This window comes from Malaclemys terrapin, chromosome 8, assembly GCF_027887155.1.
Source record: "Malaclemys terrapin pileata isolate rMalTer1 chromosome 8, rMalTer1.hap1, whole genome shotgun sequence".
NCBI classification, from domain to species: domain Eukaryota; kingdom Metazoa; phylum Chordata; order Testudines; family Emydidae; genus Malaclemys; species Malaclemys terrapin.
Window position 1 is genome coordinate 54,484,857 of NC_071512.1, and position 21,859 is coordinate 54,506,715.

The window sequence follows — 21,859 nt, forward strand, 5'->3', positions numbered from 1 at the left end:
AAAACCAAACCCTTTCACATGTTTTCACAAAATGGAAATGGGGTTGAAATATCTGTTTTCTGACTGAAAAGTCAGGTCTTTGATTCGCTTGTCTCTTAAGGTGACCGCAGAGTCCACCCTGGACCTCCGAAACCCTACTACTGAAAACTTTGTTGAAATCAATACAGTGTATTTTGAGAGTTTTATCCAAAATGTTCTGACCAGCTCTAATAAATACGTAGCAACAGGGAGAGTCACCACTGCAACAAACCCACCTCAGATTATAGATAACGCATGTGTGTGTCTGTTAACAATCCTCACAAGTGATGTGGGCTTGGGAGATTCTGCTGGTCAGCTCCGTGCCTCCGCCTGAGAGAAAGTGAATGGGGTTAATTGAATTGCTTTAACCCTGAGGTGGAGTGTGGAAGATCCATCATGCTCGCTGAAGACTGTAGCATATAGGAATCAAGAATGAGCTAGTGAAGGGAACTGGAAACGGAAAAGCAGGCTAACCAGGCGTGACATGTTCATACTCCGTGCTGCAAGTGGAAGATCAACGATATTGCTTTAGAGTTCAGGCTGGCATCTGTGAATTGATAAGTGTGGCTCTTTTCTTATATACACACTTGGTTTGGGTGAAATCCCCTCCACCCCAGCTGCTGCAGATTCTGTTACTCTGCCCAAAGTCAGCTCTGGGGGCAGTTAACCCCCCGTTATGGTAACAGCTTAGCACTAAGGAAATCTCGATTCCTGACACACAAGGCAGCTCAGCGTCTCTCCCCCACCTTTTGCTCTCAGGGGTGGTGGTGGGAGTGTTGTGTTTGAAATGGCCCAGGCCAGATCTGCGCAGAAGACCCTCCCACTTTCCTCCTTTATAATCTTGATCCTTCCAGGCCTGTTGTCCCAGTCACCTCTGAGGGAGCCTGACCACACCACTCCCTTCTCTGTTGAAGAGGTCAGTGTTGAGCCGTGTGTCAGGACTGCCTTTCCTGAGGGGCCCAGTGTGCTGCCCTGCCCTTCCCTAGGGCAGCAGAGTCTAGATCCAGGCATGAAAACAAACACGTCTCCTGCACATTACTGCCTAGCCTGGCCCCTAGGGCACCCACATCTACCCTATCTGTTCATATTGTGCTGGTACTCCTGCTCTCCTCTGCACTTCTCACAGATTGATTTACTGATCTGAACAGCAGCTGGACTGAGTTTGCATCCCGTTGACCTTTAGCCCTTAACCCACTGGTCCCTTAAGATTTTCTGTCATGGTTTTAGTGGGATTTTCACCATGGGCACTGGACTTATCCCCCTGACTCTTGGTAGCAAAGGAGGGAAACTTGTTCCAAAAGGGGGTGATTTAAGGTGGATGCAGTTGCCTCCTGGGGAAAGGGAGGTGGGCTGGGTGAGGCGTGAGTCCTGACCCTGGGGCCCTGGAATCACTCAGATGGACAACGGTCCATTCCACAGGGTGGAGCCATTTGCCCAGAGTATGTTAGAGTGGCAGGACTCCCCTGAAGGGAATAAAAGGGGAGGGGGGACTGACTGGTGACTCCATAACAGTCCTCTCTGTCCTTGTGTTGCTGCATTAGGGATGCCGGTGGGAGCACCACTCCAGATCTGAAGAAGAGCTATGCTCTGAGGGATGGGGAGGCCCACGCTAGTGGGAACCTGAGTGACTCCTCCAGTGGGGAATCCAGCTGTGGGCAGCCCAGGAAGCGAGGGCCGTCCCCATCCCGTGTGCGCTTTGAGGACGAGTCTCTCCGGGATGCCGAAGTTCGCTATTTGGAGAGGTTGCAACTGCGCCAGAAGCGGGTCTTGGACTCAGTCCTCTTGACTCTGGGCCAGAGCCCGCTGGTCTCCAAGCCAGATCTTTCAGATTACATCAACGGGGACTTCTACCGCAAGGAGAGTGGGATCAGTAAAGCCTGCAAGGAGCAGCAGAACCGTGGGCAGGCTGCAGGGACATCCGCGCACCTGGCCAGCAGGGGGCGCTCTGAGAAGGCTGGGCCCACTGTGCTGAGTGCAGAGGGGAAGTGCAGAGCCTGTGGCTCCTACCTCAGGGGCTCAGCAGCTAATCAGAACATGGACCTCAGGGCTGATCAGACTGTTAAGCCCCTATCAGAGGGCCACAGCGTAACTCAGGAAAACAAAATAATCAGCACCGAGGCTGAAAGTGGGGAGCCAAGTGCTTCCCAGCAGGAGGTGAGAGGAAGGACTTTGGGCCCGAGGGGGTCTCCCCTCTGGATTCTTCCCTCCCGGCAGCGCGTTCACACGGAGCGGATCAGGGAGACGTACATCGGGGATGTCACGTACATAGACGATGTGGACTCAGCTCTAGACAGCACCGACACGTCTGACAGCTGCAGGACTGACAGCGAAGAGGCTGGGCCAGGGAGCTCCCACTCCCAGGGTTACCAGGATGCCAGAGGCCGCTGGCCTGGCAGGCACCAAGCAACTAGGGGAACTCGTGCTCCGGAGAAGGACCCGAGGGGCAGGAAGGCGGGGCAGGAGGTGTGCAGGGTGAAAGGTGGCAATGGAGGGACCAAGGTCTCTGACAACGTGCTTGGTACTGGCAAGGCTGTCATTGGTGAGAACGTTAGTGAGGAAAGAAACTCCAGCTTGAAGGACACCCTCGTGCTAAAAGAGGGTCAGGTGACCATGCCAACAGCCAATGGGGTAGAAGCACTTTCTAAAGGTGACCAACTCCCAGCTGCACCTCGGCTGGCTGGGAAGAACAGTGGCCGGTGTGATGCAGCGTTCGGCCCTGTCCAGCAGGGGCATGCCCACCCTCCACCCCCTGCCCAGGGTCAGCCGTCAGCACAGTCAATCCCAGGCAACAGAGGCACACTGGAAAGCTCTGCCCCTGCCCCTCAGCCAGCCAACAACTTCAGCCAACCCAGACCGGCAACAGGCATCTCCCAACAAGCAAAGCAGGGGGCACCATGCTACAACTTGCTGGCTCGGGTCCCTGCCCCACCGCTGACTGGGAAAGCTTCCTCCCCTGTGCCTTACAGGAAAGCTGTCCTGACGGGTAGCTACAGGCTGACAGGCCACGAAACTGGGCGCCTGGACCAGACCAGTGACCTGGTGACTCGGCCCACTTCTCCTCCCGGCAAGTGTGGGTCTGTGCCGGAGGAGCAGAACAGCCAGCACAGCCCGAAAGTGCTTTCCAAGGGCCGACTCCTGGCCTTGTCCACCAATAACTGCAACAACACACGGGCCAAGCGCCAGCATGATGGCCAGGCTGCTAGCGCGTCTCTGAGCCACGGAGAGCGGGCCATGAGTGTCCAGAAACTGCCTGCTTCCTTGGGAGAGAGTAAAGGTAAGATGGGCTTATTGCTGCTGGCTCCTTAGTGACATGGCTGTGTTATGCCTGTCCACTGTGCTCTGAGCTGGCTTCCCACTGGGCTCTCATAAGCACTGTCTGATTGGCTCTGGCCACTTCCCTGCCTGCTCTCGGGACAGGTGAGCGAGCTCCAGTGCTCCTGCGGACAGTCTCGAGATATGAACTCCACAGCAAGGGAAGTCGTGGGCTCTCGGAGCAGAGATTCTTCACTGGTAAAACCTGCCCTCCCTCTGGCAGCTCACCAATGCCTGAACATGCTGGTCATCAGGCTGCGGTGCCAGGATCACACATTTGCTGTGCTTGGGGATAAGACCCAAGGGTAGGGGGGAGGGTTCCGCCAGCTGAGTGAGGCTGGCTAATATGGGAATGGTGCTGGTTAGTCCCCAGTCCAGGACAGGCGTTCAAGAACTGGAGGAGGTAGAGAGGGGTTACTGTCATCCATGGGTGAAGGGAGAGTCCCAGGTGCATGGCATGAGTCCGCTCAGCCAGCTGAGATGGGAGCCACCCACTGCGGGACAGGAGAGGCTTCGGGGATGGGTATCTGGGGAGAGACTAGACCCTCTAAATGAAAAGGCGGTACTGGCAGCTCCCTTTCAATGGGGATCTAGGAAGAGTAGTGAAAACTATCCCTGTTCCTGCAGTACAGCGGGTCCGGCTGAGTGAGATCTGCATCTCTGCTGACTCCACTAACTGGGTCGGACTCGCCTTCCTGTTGTGGAAGCAGAGCCTGTTTCTGAACCAGCCAATAGGTGCTTGTCTGACTGTGTTGCTGTCATGATAGGTCCATCCTCAGCAGCAGCTCCCTCTGCTGCTCCCAGTGCCATCAGCTCAGTGGGCATCACCCTCTCCCTGGCAGCTGAGGAGACCGAGCCCACCCAGGCTGGTCGATTACCCAGTGGGGAAGCGCCAGTGTCTGGGTCACAACAAGCAAAGATGTTCTTGGAAGGGAGGTGAGTAAATATACAGCAAGCTCCCCACTCTGTAACCACATCAGTGGAAGGGCTCTGAGCTGGGTTGGGGGGCGGCTGGGCATTGGGCTGATTCCTGCTTCTGTAAACTGCACAGCTCCTTCTGTGGCTGCAGAAGTTAGCGAGTAACGACCCTTGGGGTCTATGGACGGGCTTGTTTTGTGCCTGGTATACAGAGCGATGCTTGTGACCACGGAGGTGGCAAATAGAAGAGAGAGACTGGCAACCCACACACTGGCAGCTCCGCCTGGCAGTGGGGTCGTCAAAACAGGCAGGGGTGTGGCAGTTAGGTCCCCAGGCCTAAGACACACCCGTCTGCTGGTAATGAGGTGCTATGCATATGTAAATACCTGTCATCCTCTGGTCCCCCTTCAGAGGGAGTTGGGAGCAGCTGTTTGACCAGAGGGGGTCAGCAACCTTTCCATTCTCCAGATCTGCAGCCCCTTTCTGGTTCCCTGGCTCTTTGTCCCCCCAGCTGCTGCTAGCAGGATAGCACTGCTTGCTGGCTGGCTGGCTGGCACAGCTGTAGCTGCTAATTGGTTGGGAGCCAGCCTTCCAGTATTAAACCTTCCCCTGCTGCTTCTGCTCTCCCATCCATATACCTGCCCATCTCTCCTCTTCTATCAGCCTCTCCTTGGTGTCCCTGCTCTCCCTAGAGCTGTCCAGGAACTTCTTGTTCCCCACTGTGACTTCCCCCAAAAGCTGCTGCTGCTGTTACCCAGGATACCCCTCAGCCAGCATGCATTTCCCCCCCTTCCCGTCCACATCCCAGAATGCTAGAAATAAATACTTCAGTGAAGACATGAAGGGGTTAATTGTACCTGATTGCGAGTCATGGTGTTCATTGTAGACCCAAATGGATCTCTGATCAGCATCGAGAGGTTTTCAGTGCCCCCGCTGCTGATACCATGGTGTCTTTGCCCTTTTCTTTGTGCCCTTTAACAAAAGGATCTTCCCAGCTTCTTCCATCCCTAATGTTTTTCTTTGTTCTCTACCACTCCTCCCCAAATTGTAGTTTCTGCTACTTAGTTTAAAGGCCAGTGTTGCTCCTTCAGGCCTGGGAGAGTTTGAAATTTACCTGGGAGTCTTTCCACCGTTTGAACAGCCCACCTTGGTGTGGGGTAGGAAAGTGGAGCCAAACTGTGGTGGTCTCTTGTGGCAACGGCAATTTAAAGCACTGTCAGTGTCTTACCCACACACCTGCCTGCCCATAGGAGAGGCCACCTCTCCTGCATATACCCATACTGCTTATGCTCATTGTTGTCTGTCAACAGGGCCTGTCACAGCCCCGGAATCCCACCCAGATGTTGGGTTCCTTGCAGGTTAATCCAGGTGCCATCAGGCATGCATGATGAGTGTGGTCTGTGCAGGGAGGTGTAATCTGAGCAGTTCGCACTGAAATGTTGCCATCACCTAATCTAATATCCTACTGCAGCATCACAGTCATCACTAAGGGGCTTAGTATCAGAGGGGTAGCCGTGTTAGTCTGAATCTGTAAAAAGCAACAGAGGGTCCTGTGGCACCTTTGAGACTAACAGAAGTACTGGGAGCATAAGCTTTCGTGGGTAAGAACCTCACTTCTTCAGATGCAAGAAGTGAGGTTCTTACCCACGAAAGCTTATGCTCCCAGTACTTCTGTTAGTCTCAAAGGTGCCACAGGACCCTCTGTTGCTTTTTACTAAGGGACTTGTATCTTTGCTTTGATGACAGGGTGTCAGGAGATATGGGTTGTATTCCCATCTGCCACTGACTCAGTGACCTTGGTCTGTGGTGTTGGGGGCTGATTTTGAGCAGCTGATTTTGAGGGGAAGTCACTGTGTGAGGCACGTGTTCAGCACTTCTGAAAACCTGGCTTTTCTTTCCTCCAGTAGCATGGGGATCATTCTGATCTACCTGTGGCTGGGCAAAGAGCCAAGAGGGGAAACACTGGGACAAGGAACTGGGAAGGAATCGGGCTTGGGGAGACTGAGTTTGGATGAGGAGTCTGGGAGGAAGACTGGAACACAGTGCAAGGGACAATCGGGGTGGGGGATGACTGGAGGCCAAATGGGTTGGGGAGAAACAGATAGGAGGAGCTGGGAGTGGGAAACTGAGATAGGCTGTGCAAGGAGACTGGGACGTGGATGAGAAGCCTGAGGAATGGAGATTGGGACTGACTATGTGAGGAGAATGGGACTGGGACAAGGAGCTGGGGTGGGGAACAGAACACAGACAGGCTGGAAGGGATGAGGCAGAAGGGTTTAAGCATGGGGGGGTCAAACAGAAGGCTCTGACCAATAGAGCACCCTCCCAGCCACAGCCCGGATTGGAAGTTGCTCTGATGACCGCAAATATCTGCGTGTCCTTCGCCTCTAGTTCGCAGAGAGGATGACAACCTACTACTGCTATCAGTTACTCTGTTCCCTTAAATAGCAGAGATCTGTGATGTGAATCTAAAGGTTCCAACCCTGCTGATGAACTGTGCAGGTTCTGTGTGACTCTACATGATAGAATTTGTTTTTTTGGTTTGTTTTCTAGTAACCTAGGAAATTACACACACAAACTATGTTAAAAAAGAACATTATTCAAGTTGTAAAGTCAAGGACTCAAAAGTTAGAAATTCCAGAATTAAGACAACATTAATGTGGCCCCCTTCTGCACATGCATTATGTTAGTCTTTAATTACATGATTACATTCTACTGTTTCCACAGGACCCTTGACTCGTTTATTGCACAGGATCAACCTGCTTCTAGGGGTGAATCCCAATTGTGTAGTGAATGAGGAAGAGAGAGGATGGTCTCATGGTTAAAACATTTGGATAATGTCCTGGAGAATTGGGTTCTAGCCCTGCCTGCCAAAGAGTTCCTATGTGATGCTAGGCAAGTCAATTCAGTGTTTCTCAACAATGGGTCTAAGTTCCCTCTAAGCTGTGCGGCCACACAGCTGCCTATTAAGCCCCACGCAGGCGCTCAGGGCTGAAATGGGGAGAAGCGCCCCTCCCCACCCGCCCTAGTACAGACCTGCCTCCACCGGGGAAGAGGAGCCCCTCCCTCGGCCCGGCCCGGCCCAGCCCAGCCCAACCCCGCCAACGCTGCCGTGGCCAGGGAGAGGTGCCTCTTTCTGCCGGCCTCAGCGCAGACCTGCTTTGGCCAGGGGAGAGGAGCCCTTCACTCGGCCCGGCCCCAGCATGGACCTGTTTCGGCCGGGGGAGAGGAGCCCTTCACTCGGCCCGGCCCCAGCATGGACCTGCCTCAGCCGGGGGAGAGGAGCCCCTCACTCGGCCTGGCCCAGGCCCGCCGGAGCTGCTGTGGCTGGGGAGAGACACCTCTCCTCCAGCCCCAAACTGCTGTGGCAAGAAAGGGCTGGGGGGAGTCATCTCTTCCCACTGCAGCCCCAGGGCAGCCTGCACCCCAAACCTCTCATCTGTGCCCCCCATCCCAATCCTCTGCTGCAGTCCTGAGCCCCCTCCTACACCCCAAACTCCTCATCCCCAGCCCCATCCCAGAGCCTTGAGCCCCCTCCCACACTCCGAACCCCTTGGCTCCACCCCCACCACATGAATTTTGTTATGTGCACCAATATGGAGGTGACGTGTCACACATCACCTCCATATTGGTGCACAGAACAAAATTCATTCTGCACATGGACGTAAAAAATTAGAGGGAACACTGGCCACAGCCCCCAGGAGAGTGGGAAGGGTCCTGAAAGGCAATCACGGGTGGTGGTGGGGAGGTGTGGCACTGACTATTTTATTACAGTCTAAAGCAGACAGTCTCGCTTCCCACACACTCTTACCCTTCAAGGTCAAGCTCTCTACCTCTCAAAACTCAGAGATAAATTATATAGGCTGATCCTTGCTGTCACTGCTATATTTTTACTCTGATAAAAGGAGGGGGGTTGTGAAAATATCTGACTTTGAACAAGGGGTTGCCAACTTGAAAAGGTGGAGAAACACTGACTTAAACCGAGCTTTTCACAGGTGGTCACTGATTGTGTTTTCCTCGTTTTCTGGGTGCCCGACTTGAGACCCTGGGGGCTGATTTGCAGAAGGGCTGAGTACTGATAGCTGCAGCTGGAGTCAACAGGAGCTGTGTTTTGAACATACAAAGTGCCATAGAACACCAAGTCCTCTGAAAAATCAGGTCCTAGGGGTCTCAAATTTGGCACCCAAAATTAGTGGACACCTTTGACCTTAATCTCTCTGCCTCATTTCCCTCTCTGTGTCTGTCCCCTATCTGTAAAATGGGAATAATACCACCTCATCTCACAGAGGTGTTGTGAAAAAAAATCAGTTGATGTCTGTAAAGCACTCAGATAGTGTAGTGATGAGTACCATAGAGAGCCTGTGAGGAATGACTAATTCTGTCTTCAGAGCAGGGTTTGAACAGTGTGGAGTAAATAAGGCCTGGGGACACTCGCTGAACAGTGAGGCTAAAACAAAATATTGAATAGATGCTAGTTAAGTGAACACCACCCATCCTGTGTGCTGAATGAAGCAGGGGCCCCATGAAAAAACAGTATGTGACCAAGTAATTAAGTATGCACAAGGGAGCCGAATCAAGGTTGCCCAGGCAACATTCATTCTGGCATTTCCTAATTTTTGAGTGTTTTACTTCAACCTTAATATAATGTTATTTTAATGCAGATTATTTGTATGTAATTTATTCTTACATTGTACAATATTCTCCATTATTCCTTGTGATCTTTCTTATGAGGGGAGTCTGGATGTTTTACTCATGGCAGGTTAACAGTCTAGTTTGTAACATTTACCTTGAAATACATTTGCCTTTTAAAAAAACCTGTGTTTTTCTCTGGGTTTCCCAGAGCTGATTCTCATATAAGTTAACCTCGCCCCAACCTCCGGCCCCTGCCAGCTTTTAGGAACTGAATAGTTTATAGGGCTTAAAAGCCAGAGAAAGCATTGACACAAACCTCAAGGATTTCTTTTAACTAGCAATTTTGTGTGTGCGCTCCATTTCTGTTCCCCAAGCTGCAGGTTTGAGGCTGAAGAATCTGGTGGTTTCTGCCCATTCATGTATCTGTTTTTAATTTTGATCATGCATAATTCTCACCCCTGTGTAGACACCCAGCAGAAACCAGGTGCTGACATTGTTTTCATAGCTAGAGTCTGTGCACCAAAGCCACGCTAAGTGATTTTTCCATTCACTGTAATGCAGGGGAGCCACTTTATTTCATTTTTACTCTGTATTTTTTACATTGCAACGCTGGCAACATCCACAGCTGCTCTTCTTGGGTTTTAGCGAATGTAGTGCTGGTGAAAGTCCCTCCCTGTCAGAACACAGGGACAGTGGCTGAGTAGGCTTTCTCTGTGCTGCTGTGCCCTGCTGGCACTGCCACATGAGACAGGAGTTCTGCCTCTCTGCTGAGATGGCCAGAAACGTGGCTTTGGGGATATGAACACCAGCTTATTAAGAACTGGACCCGTCAAGTCATTTCACACAAGCCACCAAATACATCCACCGGGCCCTGTGTGCTTGTGTCTTTGCTGCAGGATTCTGCCGTGCCACTTGAAATTGTTCATGTGTTGATGCTCTTAGTAAAACAAACCTCTCACCTGCTGTTCTGTATTAGTGGAATCTAATCCAGGCTGTAAACTTTGACATCTCTATTGAAATGGAAACCACTTGTCTTTTAGCAAACCGCTGGATACCCACCCAGAGCCAAAGAAGCCGTCGGCCTCTGCAGCAAGCAGGAAAGGAGGGGGCTCTTCCGCATCGGGGCTGAAAAAGTTCTTCTGCACCCTCAGCCAGAGCACCAAGCAGAAACTGGGCAGGTTCCGGTGCTACAGCATGGATCAGATTCCCGCCGAGGGGCCAAGCCTGGCTCCACCCCCAGAAGCCCAGGCAGATGCCACTGATTGCTCTAATTTGAAGAAAGCACCTTCCCTGCAGTCACTGCGCCTGGTGAGTCCCAAGCGCGACTCTGTACATGCTGCAGGTCTGGCAGTTGTGAGATCCTTTACAATGGAGGCAGAACACAGGGTCTGTGCGTGGCTTAGATTGGATATAGTATAGTAGGGAACAATCCTGTGCTGGGTGTGATTCCCAGTCCTGTGACCATGGGGCATGTCACTTTACCTTTCTGTGCCTCAGTATTCCCTTATGTAAAATGGGAGTTAGGACGCTTACCCTCCTTCATAGAGGAAATGCATTGAGATCTGTGGAAGAACAACGCTATATCATCATAATCCCTAGGTTTTATAGCAATCTTCACTACTGGATCCCAAAACACTTTACAAAGGAGTACAGTATCATTATCCTCATGTTAAAGGTGGGGAAACTGAGGCACAGAGGGGGAAGGGACTTAACCAAGATCACCCAGCAGCAGAGCCAGGATTAGAATCCAGGTCTCCTGAGTACCCGCTAGACCACACTGCAGAGATGCACCATTTACATCTGACCTACTCTGTTCTTTCCTTTGAAGAGTATGCAGGCTGCTGCAGCTTGAACTGACTTTGAGAGAGCTTTGCACTACCAGCCTTAAGTGCACCCCTGTCCGGTCACATCCTGCCAGTCTGCCCCACTGTGTTGTGCACACAGACTGTGGAGTGAAACTTACAAGAAAATTGGTCAGCACAGCTGAACCTGTGCCACAGGCATAGCAGAGGGGAAGAGAAGAGCTGGGGAAGTGTAACAGAATAAGGTAGAAAGAAGAAGATGGAAGAGTGTAGTGGGGGTGGGGAACGGACAACTGAGTGTGCTCATGCGTGTGTGTGCACGCGTGCATAGATCACTCAGGCTGGGTTCAGTCACACTTTCTGCATAGTCCTAGCTGATTGGGCCTTTTTGGGGTCAGACATACCCAGGCCTAGGAGGGCACTGGAGCCGGGAGGATGGTCTATAACCTAATCTGTTCGCAGCCTTTAATTATATGGAGTTTAGATACTGATCCGAAAATGAAGTCTCCTTGCTAATGTAATTGGCCCAAAGCCTCTCCGGTCTCACTGGGGCCCTATGTAACATTGCTCCCAACAAGCACTGAGCAGTCCAGGATGGCTGAGGGAATTTTATGAAAGCAAGCCTCATCAGACTCCTTCAGGGGTGCACAGTTTCTGAGCTAACCTGGAAGGGTGTGTGAGCTGTCTTCAAACACCATTAAATCTGTGCTTGCTTGTGATTATAAAAGAAGACAGCCCAGTGCTTCTTTGGAAGGCATTGATCATAGAGTCATAGAAATGTAGGGTGGGAAGGGACCTCGAGAGGTCCTCTAGTCCAGCCCCTGCACTGAGGCAGGGCCAAATAAACCTGGACCATCCCTGACAGGTGTTTGTCCAGCCTGTTCTTATAAACCTCCAATGATGGGATTCTACGGTCTCCCTTGGAAGCCTGTTCCAGAGCTTCACTGTCCTTATAGTTAGAAAGTTTTCCTAATATCTAACCTAAATCTCCCTTGCTGCAGATTAAGCCCATTACACCTCTACCTCGATATAACGCGACCTGATATAACACGAATTTGGATACAATGCGGTAAAGCAGCGCTCCGGGGGGGGGGCTGCGCACTCCAGTGGATCAAAGCAAGTTCAATAGAATGCAGTTTCACCTATAACGCAGTAAGATTTTTTGGCTCCCGAGGACAGCATTATATCGAGGTAGAGGTGTACTTCTTGTCTTACCTTCAGTGGACATGGAGAACAATTAATCACAGTCCTCTGTACAACAGACCATAATATATATATATGAAGACTGTTATCAGGTCACCTCCCCCTCACCCATCGTCTTTTCTCAGGACCAAACATGTCCAGTTTTTTAACCTTTCCCCACAGGTTGGGTTTTCTAAATCTTTATAATTTTTGTTGCTCTCCTCCGGATTCTCTCCAGTTTATCCCCATCTTTCCTGAAGTGTGGTGCCTAGAATTGGACACACTACTCCAACTGAGTAGAGCAGGACAAGTACCTCCCAGGTCTTACATCTGACACTCCTGTTAGTACATTCGTTAATACAGCAATGCTGGAGAGATGGAAGAAACCGGGATTGTTTTTCTTCCTCTGTTGATTTTTATAGTTTTCAGAGGGTTCAAAAGGGATCAAGAGGATTTGGGGTTTCAAATGCTGGTCACTTGGGAGCTCCCTGAGCGTCCCCTTCTGGCAAAAGACACTTTTGCTTGGATTTTCTTCCAGAACTACTTCTGGTTTTCAGTACTCTCATTCTCCCACTAGGTGTCGCCCTTCTGCCAACTGAGGAAAGCCTCTTCGGCACAGAACCTGCATTCTCTCCTGGGCAAGGCTGACCGTTCCAGCTTTTATCTGGAGAGCAAGCCAGGAGAAAGCAAAGCAGCTGACAGGTAGGAATGTGGGAGGGCCAGGGGCGCTCCCAGTTCACCCCACTCCAGATTTCTGCTGATGTTTAATTGTTCTGAGAACACTGACGGTACCGATCTGCGATGGAGGTTGCAGCTGGCGCTGGGTGATAGTGTTCTACGTTAGTCTGTAATACAAGTTTATTCCACTAGTGGTGATGCCAATGCAGTAGTAAATAATTGATTATTGAGCTCTGTCTGTGTGCTTGGTGCTGCACAAATTCTGGCACGAGATATGGTCCTTGCACACTGAGCAGTTCTGTTGCAAACCAGTGTGGACATCACTTTATTTCAGGTACGCTGGTTTGTGTGCAGTTCTTCTTGGGGAGGTTCTGGTAAGGAGCCAAGCTTGGTCCTGTCTGTAGGGGGTCTGAATGTGTTGACGGAGGAGTTCCCGGTGCATGGGGCAGCTTGGAAGAAGGTGCCAGTGTAATAAGGATGATGCACAGGAGTGCTGGGAGGAGTCTCTATTGGTTGGCCCATGGCACATGACCTGGGTCAAGATTCCAAAGAAATGCCCCAGTCACATGCCAGGGCTCCATCTCCAGTGAGTACTATTACACCCGGGGAAAGAGCAAGAGGGGCCAAGAAGCCCTTTAGGAGGTTGGCTAGGGTGGGAGGGGGACAAACAGGGAGAAATAAGAGCGGAAATGCAGGTGGGGCAGAACTGTGCAGGGCATCAGAGGGGAGACCAGGAAGACACTGTTATTGTGATGCCAAAGGGCTGGCAGGGGAAGCCAGCAAAGGGAGCTGAAGAGGGATAGGATACTCTGAGTGGGAGGAGAGGAAGATGCAGCGCTTGCTCCCCAAGGCACATTAAATGCCATAGAAATTACTTCACCGCCGCGGTGTAGTCACCTCCGGGCTGGATGCTGGCGAACAGCACAGTACTGAGGGCCTGGGGGATGTTTGAGCCAGGCACAGCGAGGGAGACTCTTATGCTTGCAAAATGTGCTGCTGGATTTTTAACGTCTGGGCAGAACAGACAGGACCCTAGTTCCAGACAGTCTGAAAGACCTTGTACCTGCTTGGAATTCTGCCTAGCTGCCTCCAAAGGGTGAGCTACCCCTGAGGAGCTGGCTCCAGAAAGGCCTTGCAAACTTCATGTCTAGATTGCTAAAACCTCCATTCTGGGTGCATTGGAGAGCGGCAGACACAGAACTCGTGAGCGCTGATTGGATTGGTCCGCTGTGGGTAGGAGGGTCTAATGAAGAGAGATGGGATGAAATGAAGGAAAGGAAAATCCAGGTGAATATCAGGGAAAACTTTGTAAGTGTGTGACCCGCTAGCCTATGGGGAAGTGAAGGGAGCACCATTGCTGGAGCCAATTGAAACAGGGTTGAACAAAGACCTGGAGACAGTGGGCGGAGATTGAGACAACGCTGCCTGGGCTCCTGAGGGATGGCCTTAGAGGGTCTAATGCTGCAGGTCTCTTCCATTTCTAATTTCCAGGAGTCTCCCCTTGGTAAGATCAGAGTCTCCTCTGCCTTGAAACAGGAGAACCAAGGGGAAGTCCTTATTAGGTAGGAACAATTCAAGCACTTGCCTCAGGCTCCTTAGAGTGCAGGTTGGACTTGAACCTGTGACCCTGAGATGAAGGATCTGTTTGAAGCTTTAGGCCTCAGCCCTTTACTCCCAGTAGCTGAGATATTACATTTCCTTGCTCCAAGGGTGGTGGGTTCTTTGCTCCACACAGCAGTAACGTTCCCTCTGGCTCGGTCCCTTCTCCCCCCAGGAAAGCAGGTGCCCCACCCCGGCGTTCCCTCAGCGTGGATGACATTGGCGCCCCTGACTTGGTGCGAACAGTCGGGCGGGTGGTAGAAGTCTTCCCGGATGGAACCAGCCAGCTGGAGCTGCAGCGCCCCCCACAGGGCACTTTTGGGTTCCGTGTCTCCTCAGGGAATGGTCGACCTGACACAGGTACCTGCAGTGAATAGTCACATGGGGCTTTATAGCAGCACCATCAAGTAGCTTTTATGGTTTGTTTCAGCTTCTTGAGACCTTAAAAATACACCCCCTCTCAGCACCTGCTTAGTGCTGTTAGTCCCAGCCTGCCTGGTGTGTGTGCCCAGCTGAAAACCCTGGCTTGTCTCCCCTTTGGGGCTGCGGCACTGCTTTGAGAATGGCATGTGTTAATACACTACTGCTGGAAGGGAGCTGGGCCTTTCCTGTGATGTGTTACCCGGCTTGGACTGGGAGCAATTGACATTCCGGGGGTGGGGAGCAATGACACCGTGACCCCCCTGCAGCTTTATGGGACAAGAGGTGGAGAGAAGCCAGTCAATCTGCTCAATGCTCGGGGTCGCTGGCCCTGGCTGGGGGAGCCTGGACAAAGACGGCAGTGTGACCTACGGGCAGCCAGTCTCAGGCTTAGGAATGTTTTGGGTGGGAGCAAATTCCACAAATGGGGTCTCTGTAGCGGCGCCCTACTTCTGGCGTCCCCTGAGTATCACCCCTGGGACATGGCAGCCCAGGGCAGTAGAGGTGGCTGCCTTAGCCTGCTGCAAGGGGTCTTGCACCTTCCTGTAAAGCAGCTGTTGCTGGCCCGTGTGGAACACTGGGCACGCACTGGATGGTCCCCTGGGCTGACTCAGCCTGGCAGTTCCTGGGCTGTTAGCTTGTCAGCAGAGTAGTGGAGCTCCCAAAACACCCCATCTAGACCTCTCATCCTTAACCTCCTCTGCTGGGATGGGGGAAAGTGCCTGTGTTCGGGGCCAGCTGTCTCTATAAATCCCTGTGGAGCCCTGGAGTGCCACCCTGGAAAGCAGCCCTCAGGCAGTAGCGGGCTCTGGGACCTCCACCAGTCTCAGGCTAGCCCTTTGCTATTGGAGTCCCCCTGCTAAATCTCTTCCCCATTCCAAATAGAGAAGAGCTCCCTGAAATGGGGAAGGCTCAGGGCCTGACTGAGTCCAGACATTCCAGGGTTCTTCCCGGCCGGGCTCCTGGCAGTGTTGTAGTGCATCTGGCTCCTGGCATCAGGTAGGTGGGCTCCAGGAGGAGGCCGGCATTTGATTTAACCAGCCTTGACTTTGGATACTATATTCCAGTAAGATGTTTAGTGAATTTATTGCCATGACAGTTCTGTAGCCCTGACTCCTTGGTTTATCCACAGAGCGGGTCCGGCGAGCAGCCCTGCCGGGTGCCTCAAACTCAACCATCCTGGGCTCCGGGGGTAGCTCCTTCTGCACCGCTGCAGTCCTTGGCCTTTCAGCTGAGACTCAGAACAAGGATAGCCATTCAGAGCCCCCCGGGGGAAGAGAAGGAAAGATGGCTATTAAGGACTTGCATACACCCAATGGCTGAAGAGCTCTTTAAAGAGGGCCAGTGTGTCTCAGCCTGTTCTGCACCAGGACCCCTCTCCCATTGGGCAGGGTGGTCATGACCCCTGGGCTCAGACCCCCTGACTATGGCGGAGTTCCCCTTACAGACTGGCGTGGGGCTGGGGCTGTGCGGATGTGAGTGCTGTGGGTGAATGCACTGCAGCTCTTGGCAGGCGCGGCGAGGATGTTTTCATGTTTCTCTTCCCATCTGTTGTGTGTGCGCTTTGCTGTTTGCTTCCCCCATCGTGTTGCACGTTTGATGTTTATTTGCACAAGGGAGATGCCACACCCCCATACAGACAGTTAGGGACTCGGATTGGACAGTTGGGGACTCAGATCGGCACTTGCTGCAGTGTAGCAGCAAGGAATGGCCAACAGGTGGCCTACAGGCAGGGATGGATGGCCAGTGATGGTCCTGTGGTCTGTGGCCTAAGCCCCTCTCAGCATCCCTGTCCTACCTTAAGAAATTAACCTGAGGGCTTGCCTGGTGCTGGTAATGAGTGGTGGAGGTCTGTACCTTTGTCGCTGCTTCCAAATTCAGCCCGAATTACAGACATGGGATGATTTGGCGGCCGATGTGCAGTGAGTGGTGGCTGTGGTCCCATCACTAGTAGATGTGTGTGATTTCAGAGATTTCAATGCCCCAACAGGCACCCTTATTGGCAGTGTTGCTTCAGAGGCCATCAATTGAGTGAGCATGAAAACTGAGCCCCTCTCTGACTGCGAGTGCTCACCATTGGAACAGTGTGGGCTAAAGGTTTTTAGTGAACTTGCAGCTTATCCAGATCCCTCTGTGGCTTGGTGCACCATGGGGTCTTGGATCGCTCCAGATCCTGGCCTCGCAATCTGGCATGCTGTGAAATTTGGAGTGAACAGGAAGGTCAGAAATTCGAAGCAGTGGGGATCAGTCGCATGTGCAGGGAATGTGTGCTCTGAGCAGATTGTTTATTTTTATTGTTGTGCTGGCCAAAGGTTCAAGTTGGGCCCCATAGTGCTGACCCTAAATGTCGTACAAGCAGAAGAATATCCCTGTGTGCGCTGATTTGGTTTTCCACCTTAGTGAAATGCCACAGTGAGAATTTCCATTCTTCTAACTGGTCCGATCGCAGAGCTTTCCCAGTCTGTCTTCCAGCATAACTCTAGATTTGCCTTAGTCCCCTGCTCTCTGAAGAGCTGGCCTGAAAACACCTGCCTGGTTCTGACTAGATGGAGACCAAAGAGTTGTACCCAATACTCACAAAGGAAGAGCAGATAGGCCAAAGTGACCTAAGCAATGGTCTGTTTGCAGTGTGCAACATTAGCAACAGCAGGAGCTGAGCGGAAGGGTAGGAGTTGGTGCAGGGGTCCTAGTCCTAGGAAGCTGCACCTTACTCTCTGCATAACTGGGGCACTGAGTGGGCTCTCTATTTGCCTTGCAGGCATCTATGTCCAGGAGATGGCAGACACCAGCACAGCCAAGCTGTACGCAGGACTCCTTGGAGTGGGGGATGAGATCCTGGAGGTGAACGGTGCCAAGGTCACCGGGCTTGGCCTGGCCCACATCAGTGAATTGCTGTTATGGGCTGACACCCTGTCCATCCGAGTGCTCAAGCAGAGACCCACCAAGCGGTAGCATGGAGGAGGCCAGGGTCCTGCCTGGTTGCACCCAGGAAGCACGATGCTACGCGGTGTTCAGTGGCCTCGCTGAACAAGGATTGACCTGCGTGTGGGTGAAGCCCCTGCTGCCTCATGGGGCGCTGCAGGGACACAGTCCTTGGCACGGAGCCCAACTCCCGCTGCTAGGAGATGCCTTTATGACTGGAAAGATACCTGATGCCACAGGCAGCGCTGTGTCTCCGTGTCGGGGACCTTTCTGTGCTAACTAGTGAGCGTGTGCAAAGTTGTGACGGACAACACGGATCCCTGTCTGTGGCCAAGGGACTGTCAGGGCGATGTCTGCTTCACAGCCTCTGTCTCTGTTGGTGGGCTGGTGCACCAAGCAGCTCATGCACGCTAGTCCAGGAGAAATAATGGGTGCGGCTGCTTGGCTCCCCCGCGGTGAGTGTTAATGGCCGGGGGTCTGCACCCAGACATGCTGAGTAGCATTCAGGGGCCAGACTTTCTGTGCAATATTTTGTTCCCCAACATTTGCCAGCTTGGGGTAGACGGGGGTCTTATTTTCTGCCCTCATCCACCACACAGTGACTACCTGCAATGCGGGAAGGATCCGTGACCTGCCAACTAGGTCCCTGCTGTTCCCAGTGGCCAAACAGCAGGGGGCGCTGCCTGATCAGCGTATCCATCAGAGGCTTCCATGGTGGGGGCCTGGCAGCACCAGTGTCTTCAGCTCTGAGCGCCAGCCTGGCAGCTGTGCAGCAAGAGCCCACGGCTGCCGTGCAGCGCCGCCCTCTCGCCAGGTCTGCCTTTGTGCCCTGCATGTAGTCAGTTCCTCTCCGGTTGCCTCATGTCACCGAGCCAAGAGCTTTCCCACTGGCTCCTTGGTGCCAGCCTGAGATGAAGGCCAATGTCATTCTTGGGCTAACTCATGCTGGTGAAATAAAGGGCGGGACATAGAGCCCAGAGACCTGCTGGATGTGCTGATGGGACCTGTTTGGCCTGGCGAGGGGCTCATTTAACCAGTGTTGGAAACCTCTGTATGTTCATCATTGTGTTTCTCTTAACTTATTAAAAATCTCTGATGGAAACTCTCCACACCCTGTACCTGAGTTATTGGAGCAGGTGTGAGAGTGGGGAACAGGGAACGGGCCTGTTAATGTTTGCGGGCAGTGCTCTGAGGGTGGCTGGGTCAGGTCCATGCTTGCTGATGGGGTGCGGTGCTGCAAGGGGTGTGGTGCCCTAAGAGGAGCATGTAGATAAATTGCGGGGGGAAGGTAGCTGGTGTTGGTCGAGATACGCAGTGCTGGGAGGGATAAGGAGATGGACAGGAGGAAGGAGCAGCCAGTCTCAGCATCTGTCAAAGAAAGCCATCCCACAGCTGGGGAGGGTCCCCGGTTCACAGGATGGATGGGAGGCTGGGAGCCATAGATCTGGGGGAAGGGGAGCAGGACGGCTGAGTCTGGATGCGAGGGCTGCAGTCCGGTTATGGGGCTGGAGCAGCAGGAAGGTTAAGTCACTTAAAGGGGGACGTGGCTGTGGGGTTAGTCTGTTTAGGGACAAGCAGACTTGCCTGCAATGCCTCAGTGCTGCGCAGTAAGCTCCCTGTCAGAGGTTAGTCTGGCAACGTGACACGGTTAATGGTTAGAAACCAGAGTCCTACCGGAAGTGGGGCTGAGTTGGTGCAAGTCCCAGAGAAAGGCTGGATGACAGGCAGTTGGTCTGGCAGCTCAATGTGCTGTGTGGGGGGCAATGCAAGCTGGCGGCTTGGAGACCTCCCAGCCTGCTGAGCTCAAATGGGGGGGACACATCCCGCAAGGACCTTACCGGTGTTATTAGTCGTGTGTGGATGTGACGGTTCTGCTTGGGACACTAGAACCAACAAAATCTGGTCCCTGGGACTGCATAGGATGAGCCATGGAAAGGCAGCCAGAGTGAAGAAAGGGCTCCGGTATACTATGAACTAATCTAATGGGATGCTGCTTAAAAGCAGGGCCAGAGGGATGGAGGAGCCAGCCCAGGAGAGGGAGCTGGTAGTGGAAAGCAAGGAAAGAAGAGGTTTGTAAGAGGATGCACAGGGAGGGACTTTTGCTGGTAAAGTGGAGGACTTGGGAAAAGGGGAAGTTATAAGCAAATTGCTCAGTTCAACCTTATCTCTGCCTCCCTCCCGCCCCTGCCTCCAGCACCCTCTGCACGGGGAGCATGATCTGTCTTATATACACACTCACGCTCTGGCTGTCTTAGGACTTCCTCGGCCTTCACTCTCTTCATCACGTCTGGGGCCTTTGCTCTCCCAGGAGGTCACTTTTGCCCCCCCTCACTGCCAGTGGTTTTAACTAACCTTGTTATTGGGGAGCAGGCAACACTGCCAGACTGAACAGCTGGGTCCAGCCCTCCCCACCCCCATCTCAGCACCTGCTTAGTGCTGTTAGTCCCAGCCTGCCTGGTGTGTGTGTGCCCGGCTGAAAACCCTGGCTTGTCTCCCCTTTGGGGCTGCGGCACTGCTTTGAGAATGGCATGTGTTAATACACTACTGCTGGAAAGGAGCTGGGCCTTTCCTGTGGTGTGTCATACACACCGACAATGTTCGGTGCCTGTGTATGTTACCCAGCTTGGACTGGGAGCAATTGAGATTCCTGGGGTGGGGAGCAAAGACACCGTGACCCCCTGCAGCTTTATGGGACAAGAGGTGGAGAGAAGCCAGTCAGTCTGTCCACGTTCCAGTTGCCAGGTAACACCTTTCCCTGTGGCAGAGGGGAGGGGACGTGATGCTTTTGCTTAAGGAGGGCAGTTCACCCCGGGCCCAGATTGATAATGGCTGAAACATGTTACCACGGGCTGGCTGGTTTGTGGGCTCGGCCAGTTCATTCTGCACAAGCTTCCCCATCACACCTCCATTGCCACAACTCGTCCCAGGGAGAAAGGCCAACAATGGGCTGAGCCTGGGTGCCGCACTCCCCTCTTCACCCTGGATGTTGCCTGTCTGGGTCAGGGCTGAAGCCCCGGGCGAGGAGGGCTTGTGCTGCTCTGTAGTTGAGTGCGGGGCCCGGCTGATCTGTCACCTTTGCTGAATGTATGTATTAAATAACTAATAAAACCAATGGCAAAACAGTGCCCGAAGCTCCCCTCTGCTCCCACCACATAGGAGGCAGTAAGAGCCATTCATCTCTGCCCTCCAAAAAATTATGATTAGCACAAGGGAGACGGCCATCAGAGGTCACAGCCGGATGTCGGTGGGTGGCAGATGGATAGCCCTGGGCTCCAGGTGCTGCCTCTTGAAAGGAAACACTATGTGGCTCTTTATCTATGGAGGGCCGCCTGATTTAACCCTAACGCTCCCTCCACTGGTGAGCTGAGCTGAGTGGTTTATGCAGGCAGCCATTCTGGCTTCTGTGTGGTAACAGCTGCTCGGCCATGAACCGTGTCCTCACAGCTGTGCTTTCCCAGCCTGGTCAATTGGTTTTAGGTGACCTGCAAAGGGAAATATTTTAAAATGGGGTTTGTGCCTCTTTCATTGCATCTAGATTTCCGCCCCTCAGGAACGACAGGGAAGCAGTGTCTGGATTTTTTGCTGGAGGTCCAGTATTGGGAGAGCTGGGTAGAGGGGATGAATTGATGTCCTTTCCAGTGATGTCCTTTTCCTAGAGGCTGGACGCCCCTCTCAATTGCTCAGCTTTCGTCTGTGCTGACGTTGTGAACCCCACTGAGACTCTAGCCCTTCGCACCATTCCAGGGATGGAAAGCCCTGACTTTCTGATGCCACCAACTCCTCTTTTAGGGAAGAAAAACCCTTTCATGCTTGCTTTATCCCTCGCAAAGAAGGGCACGATGAGCCCATTTCTTTTTCCATTGCAGGTCACCTTTCCAGGGGCTGCCAGTCTCACCTGTGAGAGGATGGCGGGAACCCAGGTGCAGAGTCACTGGAATGGCAGGCAAGCTAAGGTCTCATTCTGAGGAGTGCTGAGCTACATGTAGGGGGCACCAGGGTGCCCTGCTTCAGCACAGCAGAGCCTCAGCTTTGCTGACCTGTCAATAGGCACTTGGGGGTAAAACATGCAGCCTGCCTCAAGTGCTTATAACTGAGGAGTGGAACATCCTTCGCTAGCCACTGGCACGGGCTAGTTGAGATTGGTTAACGCCGGGTTTATTTTGGCACAGGCTGATCGCCACTCTAGTGAATATACGTCGGAGAGAGAGCTGGCTGCGATGTGTCCCAGAAGTAAACCCTGCGAGTGCTCTCATACATGTGAAGGCAACCCGCGCTCTGATGGGAAAGCTAGTCAAAGCCAGCCGGAGCGCAGTTCTGGATTTGTTCCAGCCTGCAGACATCCCAGACAGCCCCGTGGGGGGAGAGCATGGGAAGAA

General features: G+C 52.8%; 1 protein-coding gene across 2 annotated transcripts in view; it reads left to right on the forward strand.

The window, feature by feature from the left end:
* Nucleotides 1–18,590, forward strand: part of KIAA1614 (KIAA1614 ortholog) — a 36,251-nt gene extending 17,661 nt beyond the window's left edge. Inside the window, exons 5-10 of one of the 2 annotated variants that reach the window (XM_054038627.1) lie at nucleotides 1,560–3,292; nucleotides 4,098–4,266; nucleotides 9,921–10,188; nucleotides 12,442–12,566; nucleotides 14,317–14,501; nucleotides 17,320–18,590. In XM_054038627.1, the coding sequence (XP_053894602.1) occupies nucleotides 1,560–3,292; nucleotides 4,098–4,266; nucleotides 9,921–10,188; nucleotides 12,442–12,566; nucleotides 14,317–14,501; nucleotides 17,320–17,513 (2,674 nt within the window). In that variant the 3' untranslated portion in view covers nucleotides 17,514–18,590. Of the gene's footprint in view, nucleotides 1–1,559; nucleotides 3,293–4,097; nucleotides 4,267–6,975; nucleotides 7,138–9,920; nucleotides 10,189–12,441; nucleotides 12,567–14,316; nucleotides 14,502–17,319 lie in introns of those variants that run through there. The other variant, XM_054038628.1, reaches the window with a different exon arrangement.
* Nucleotides 18,591–21,859: the final 3,269 nt, after the last annotated feature.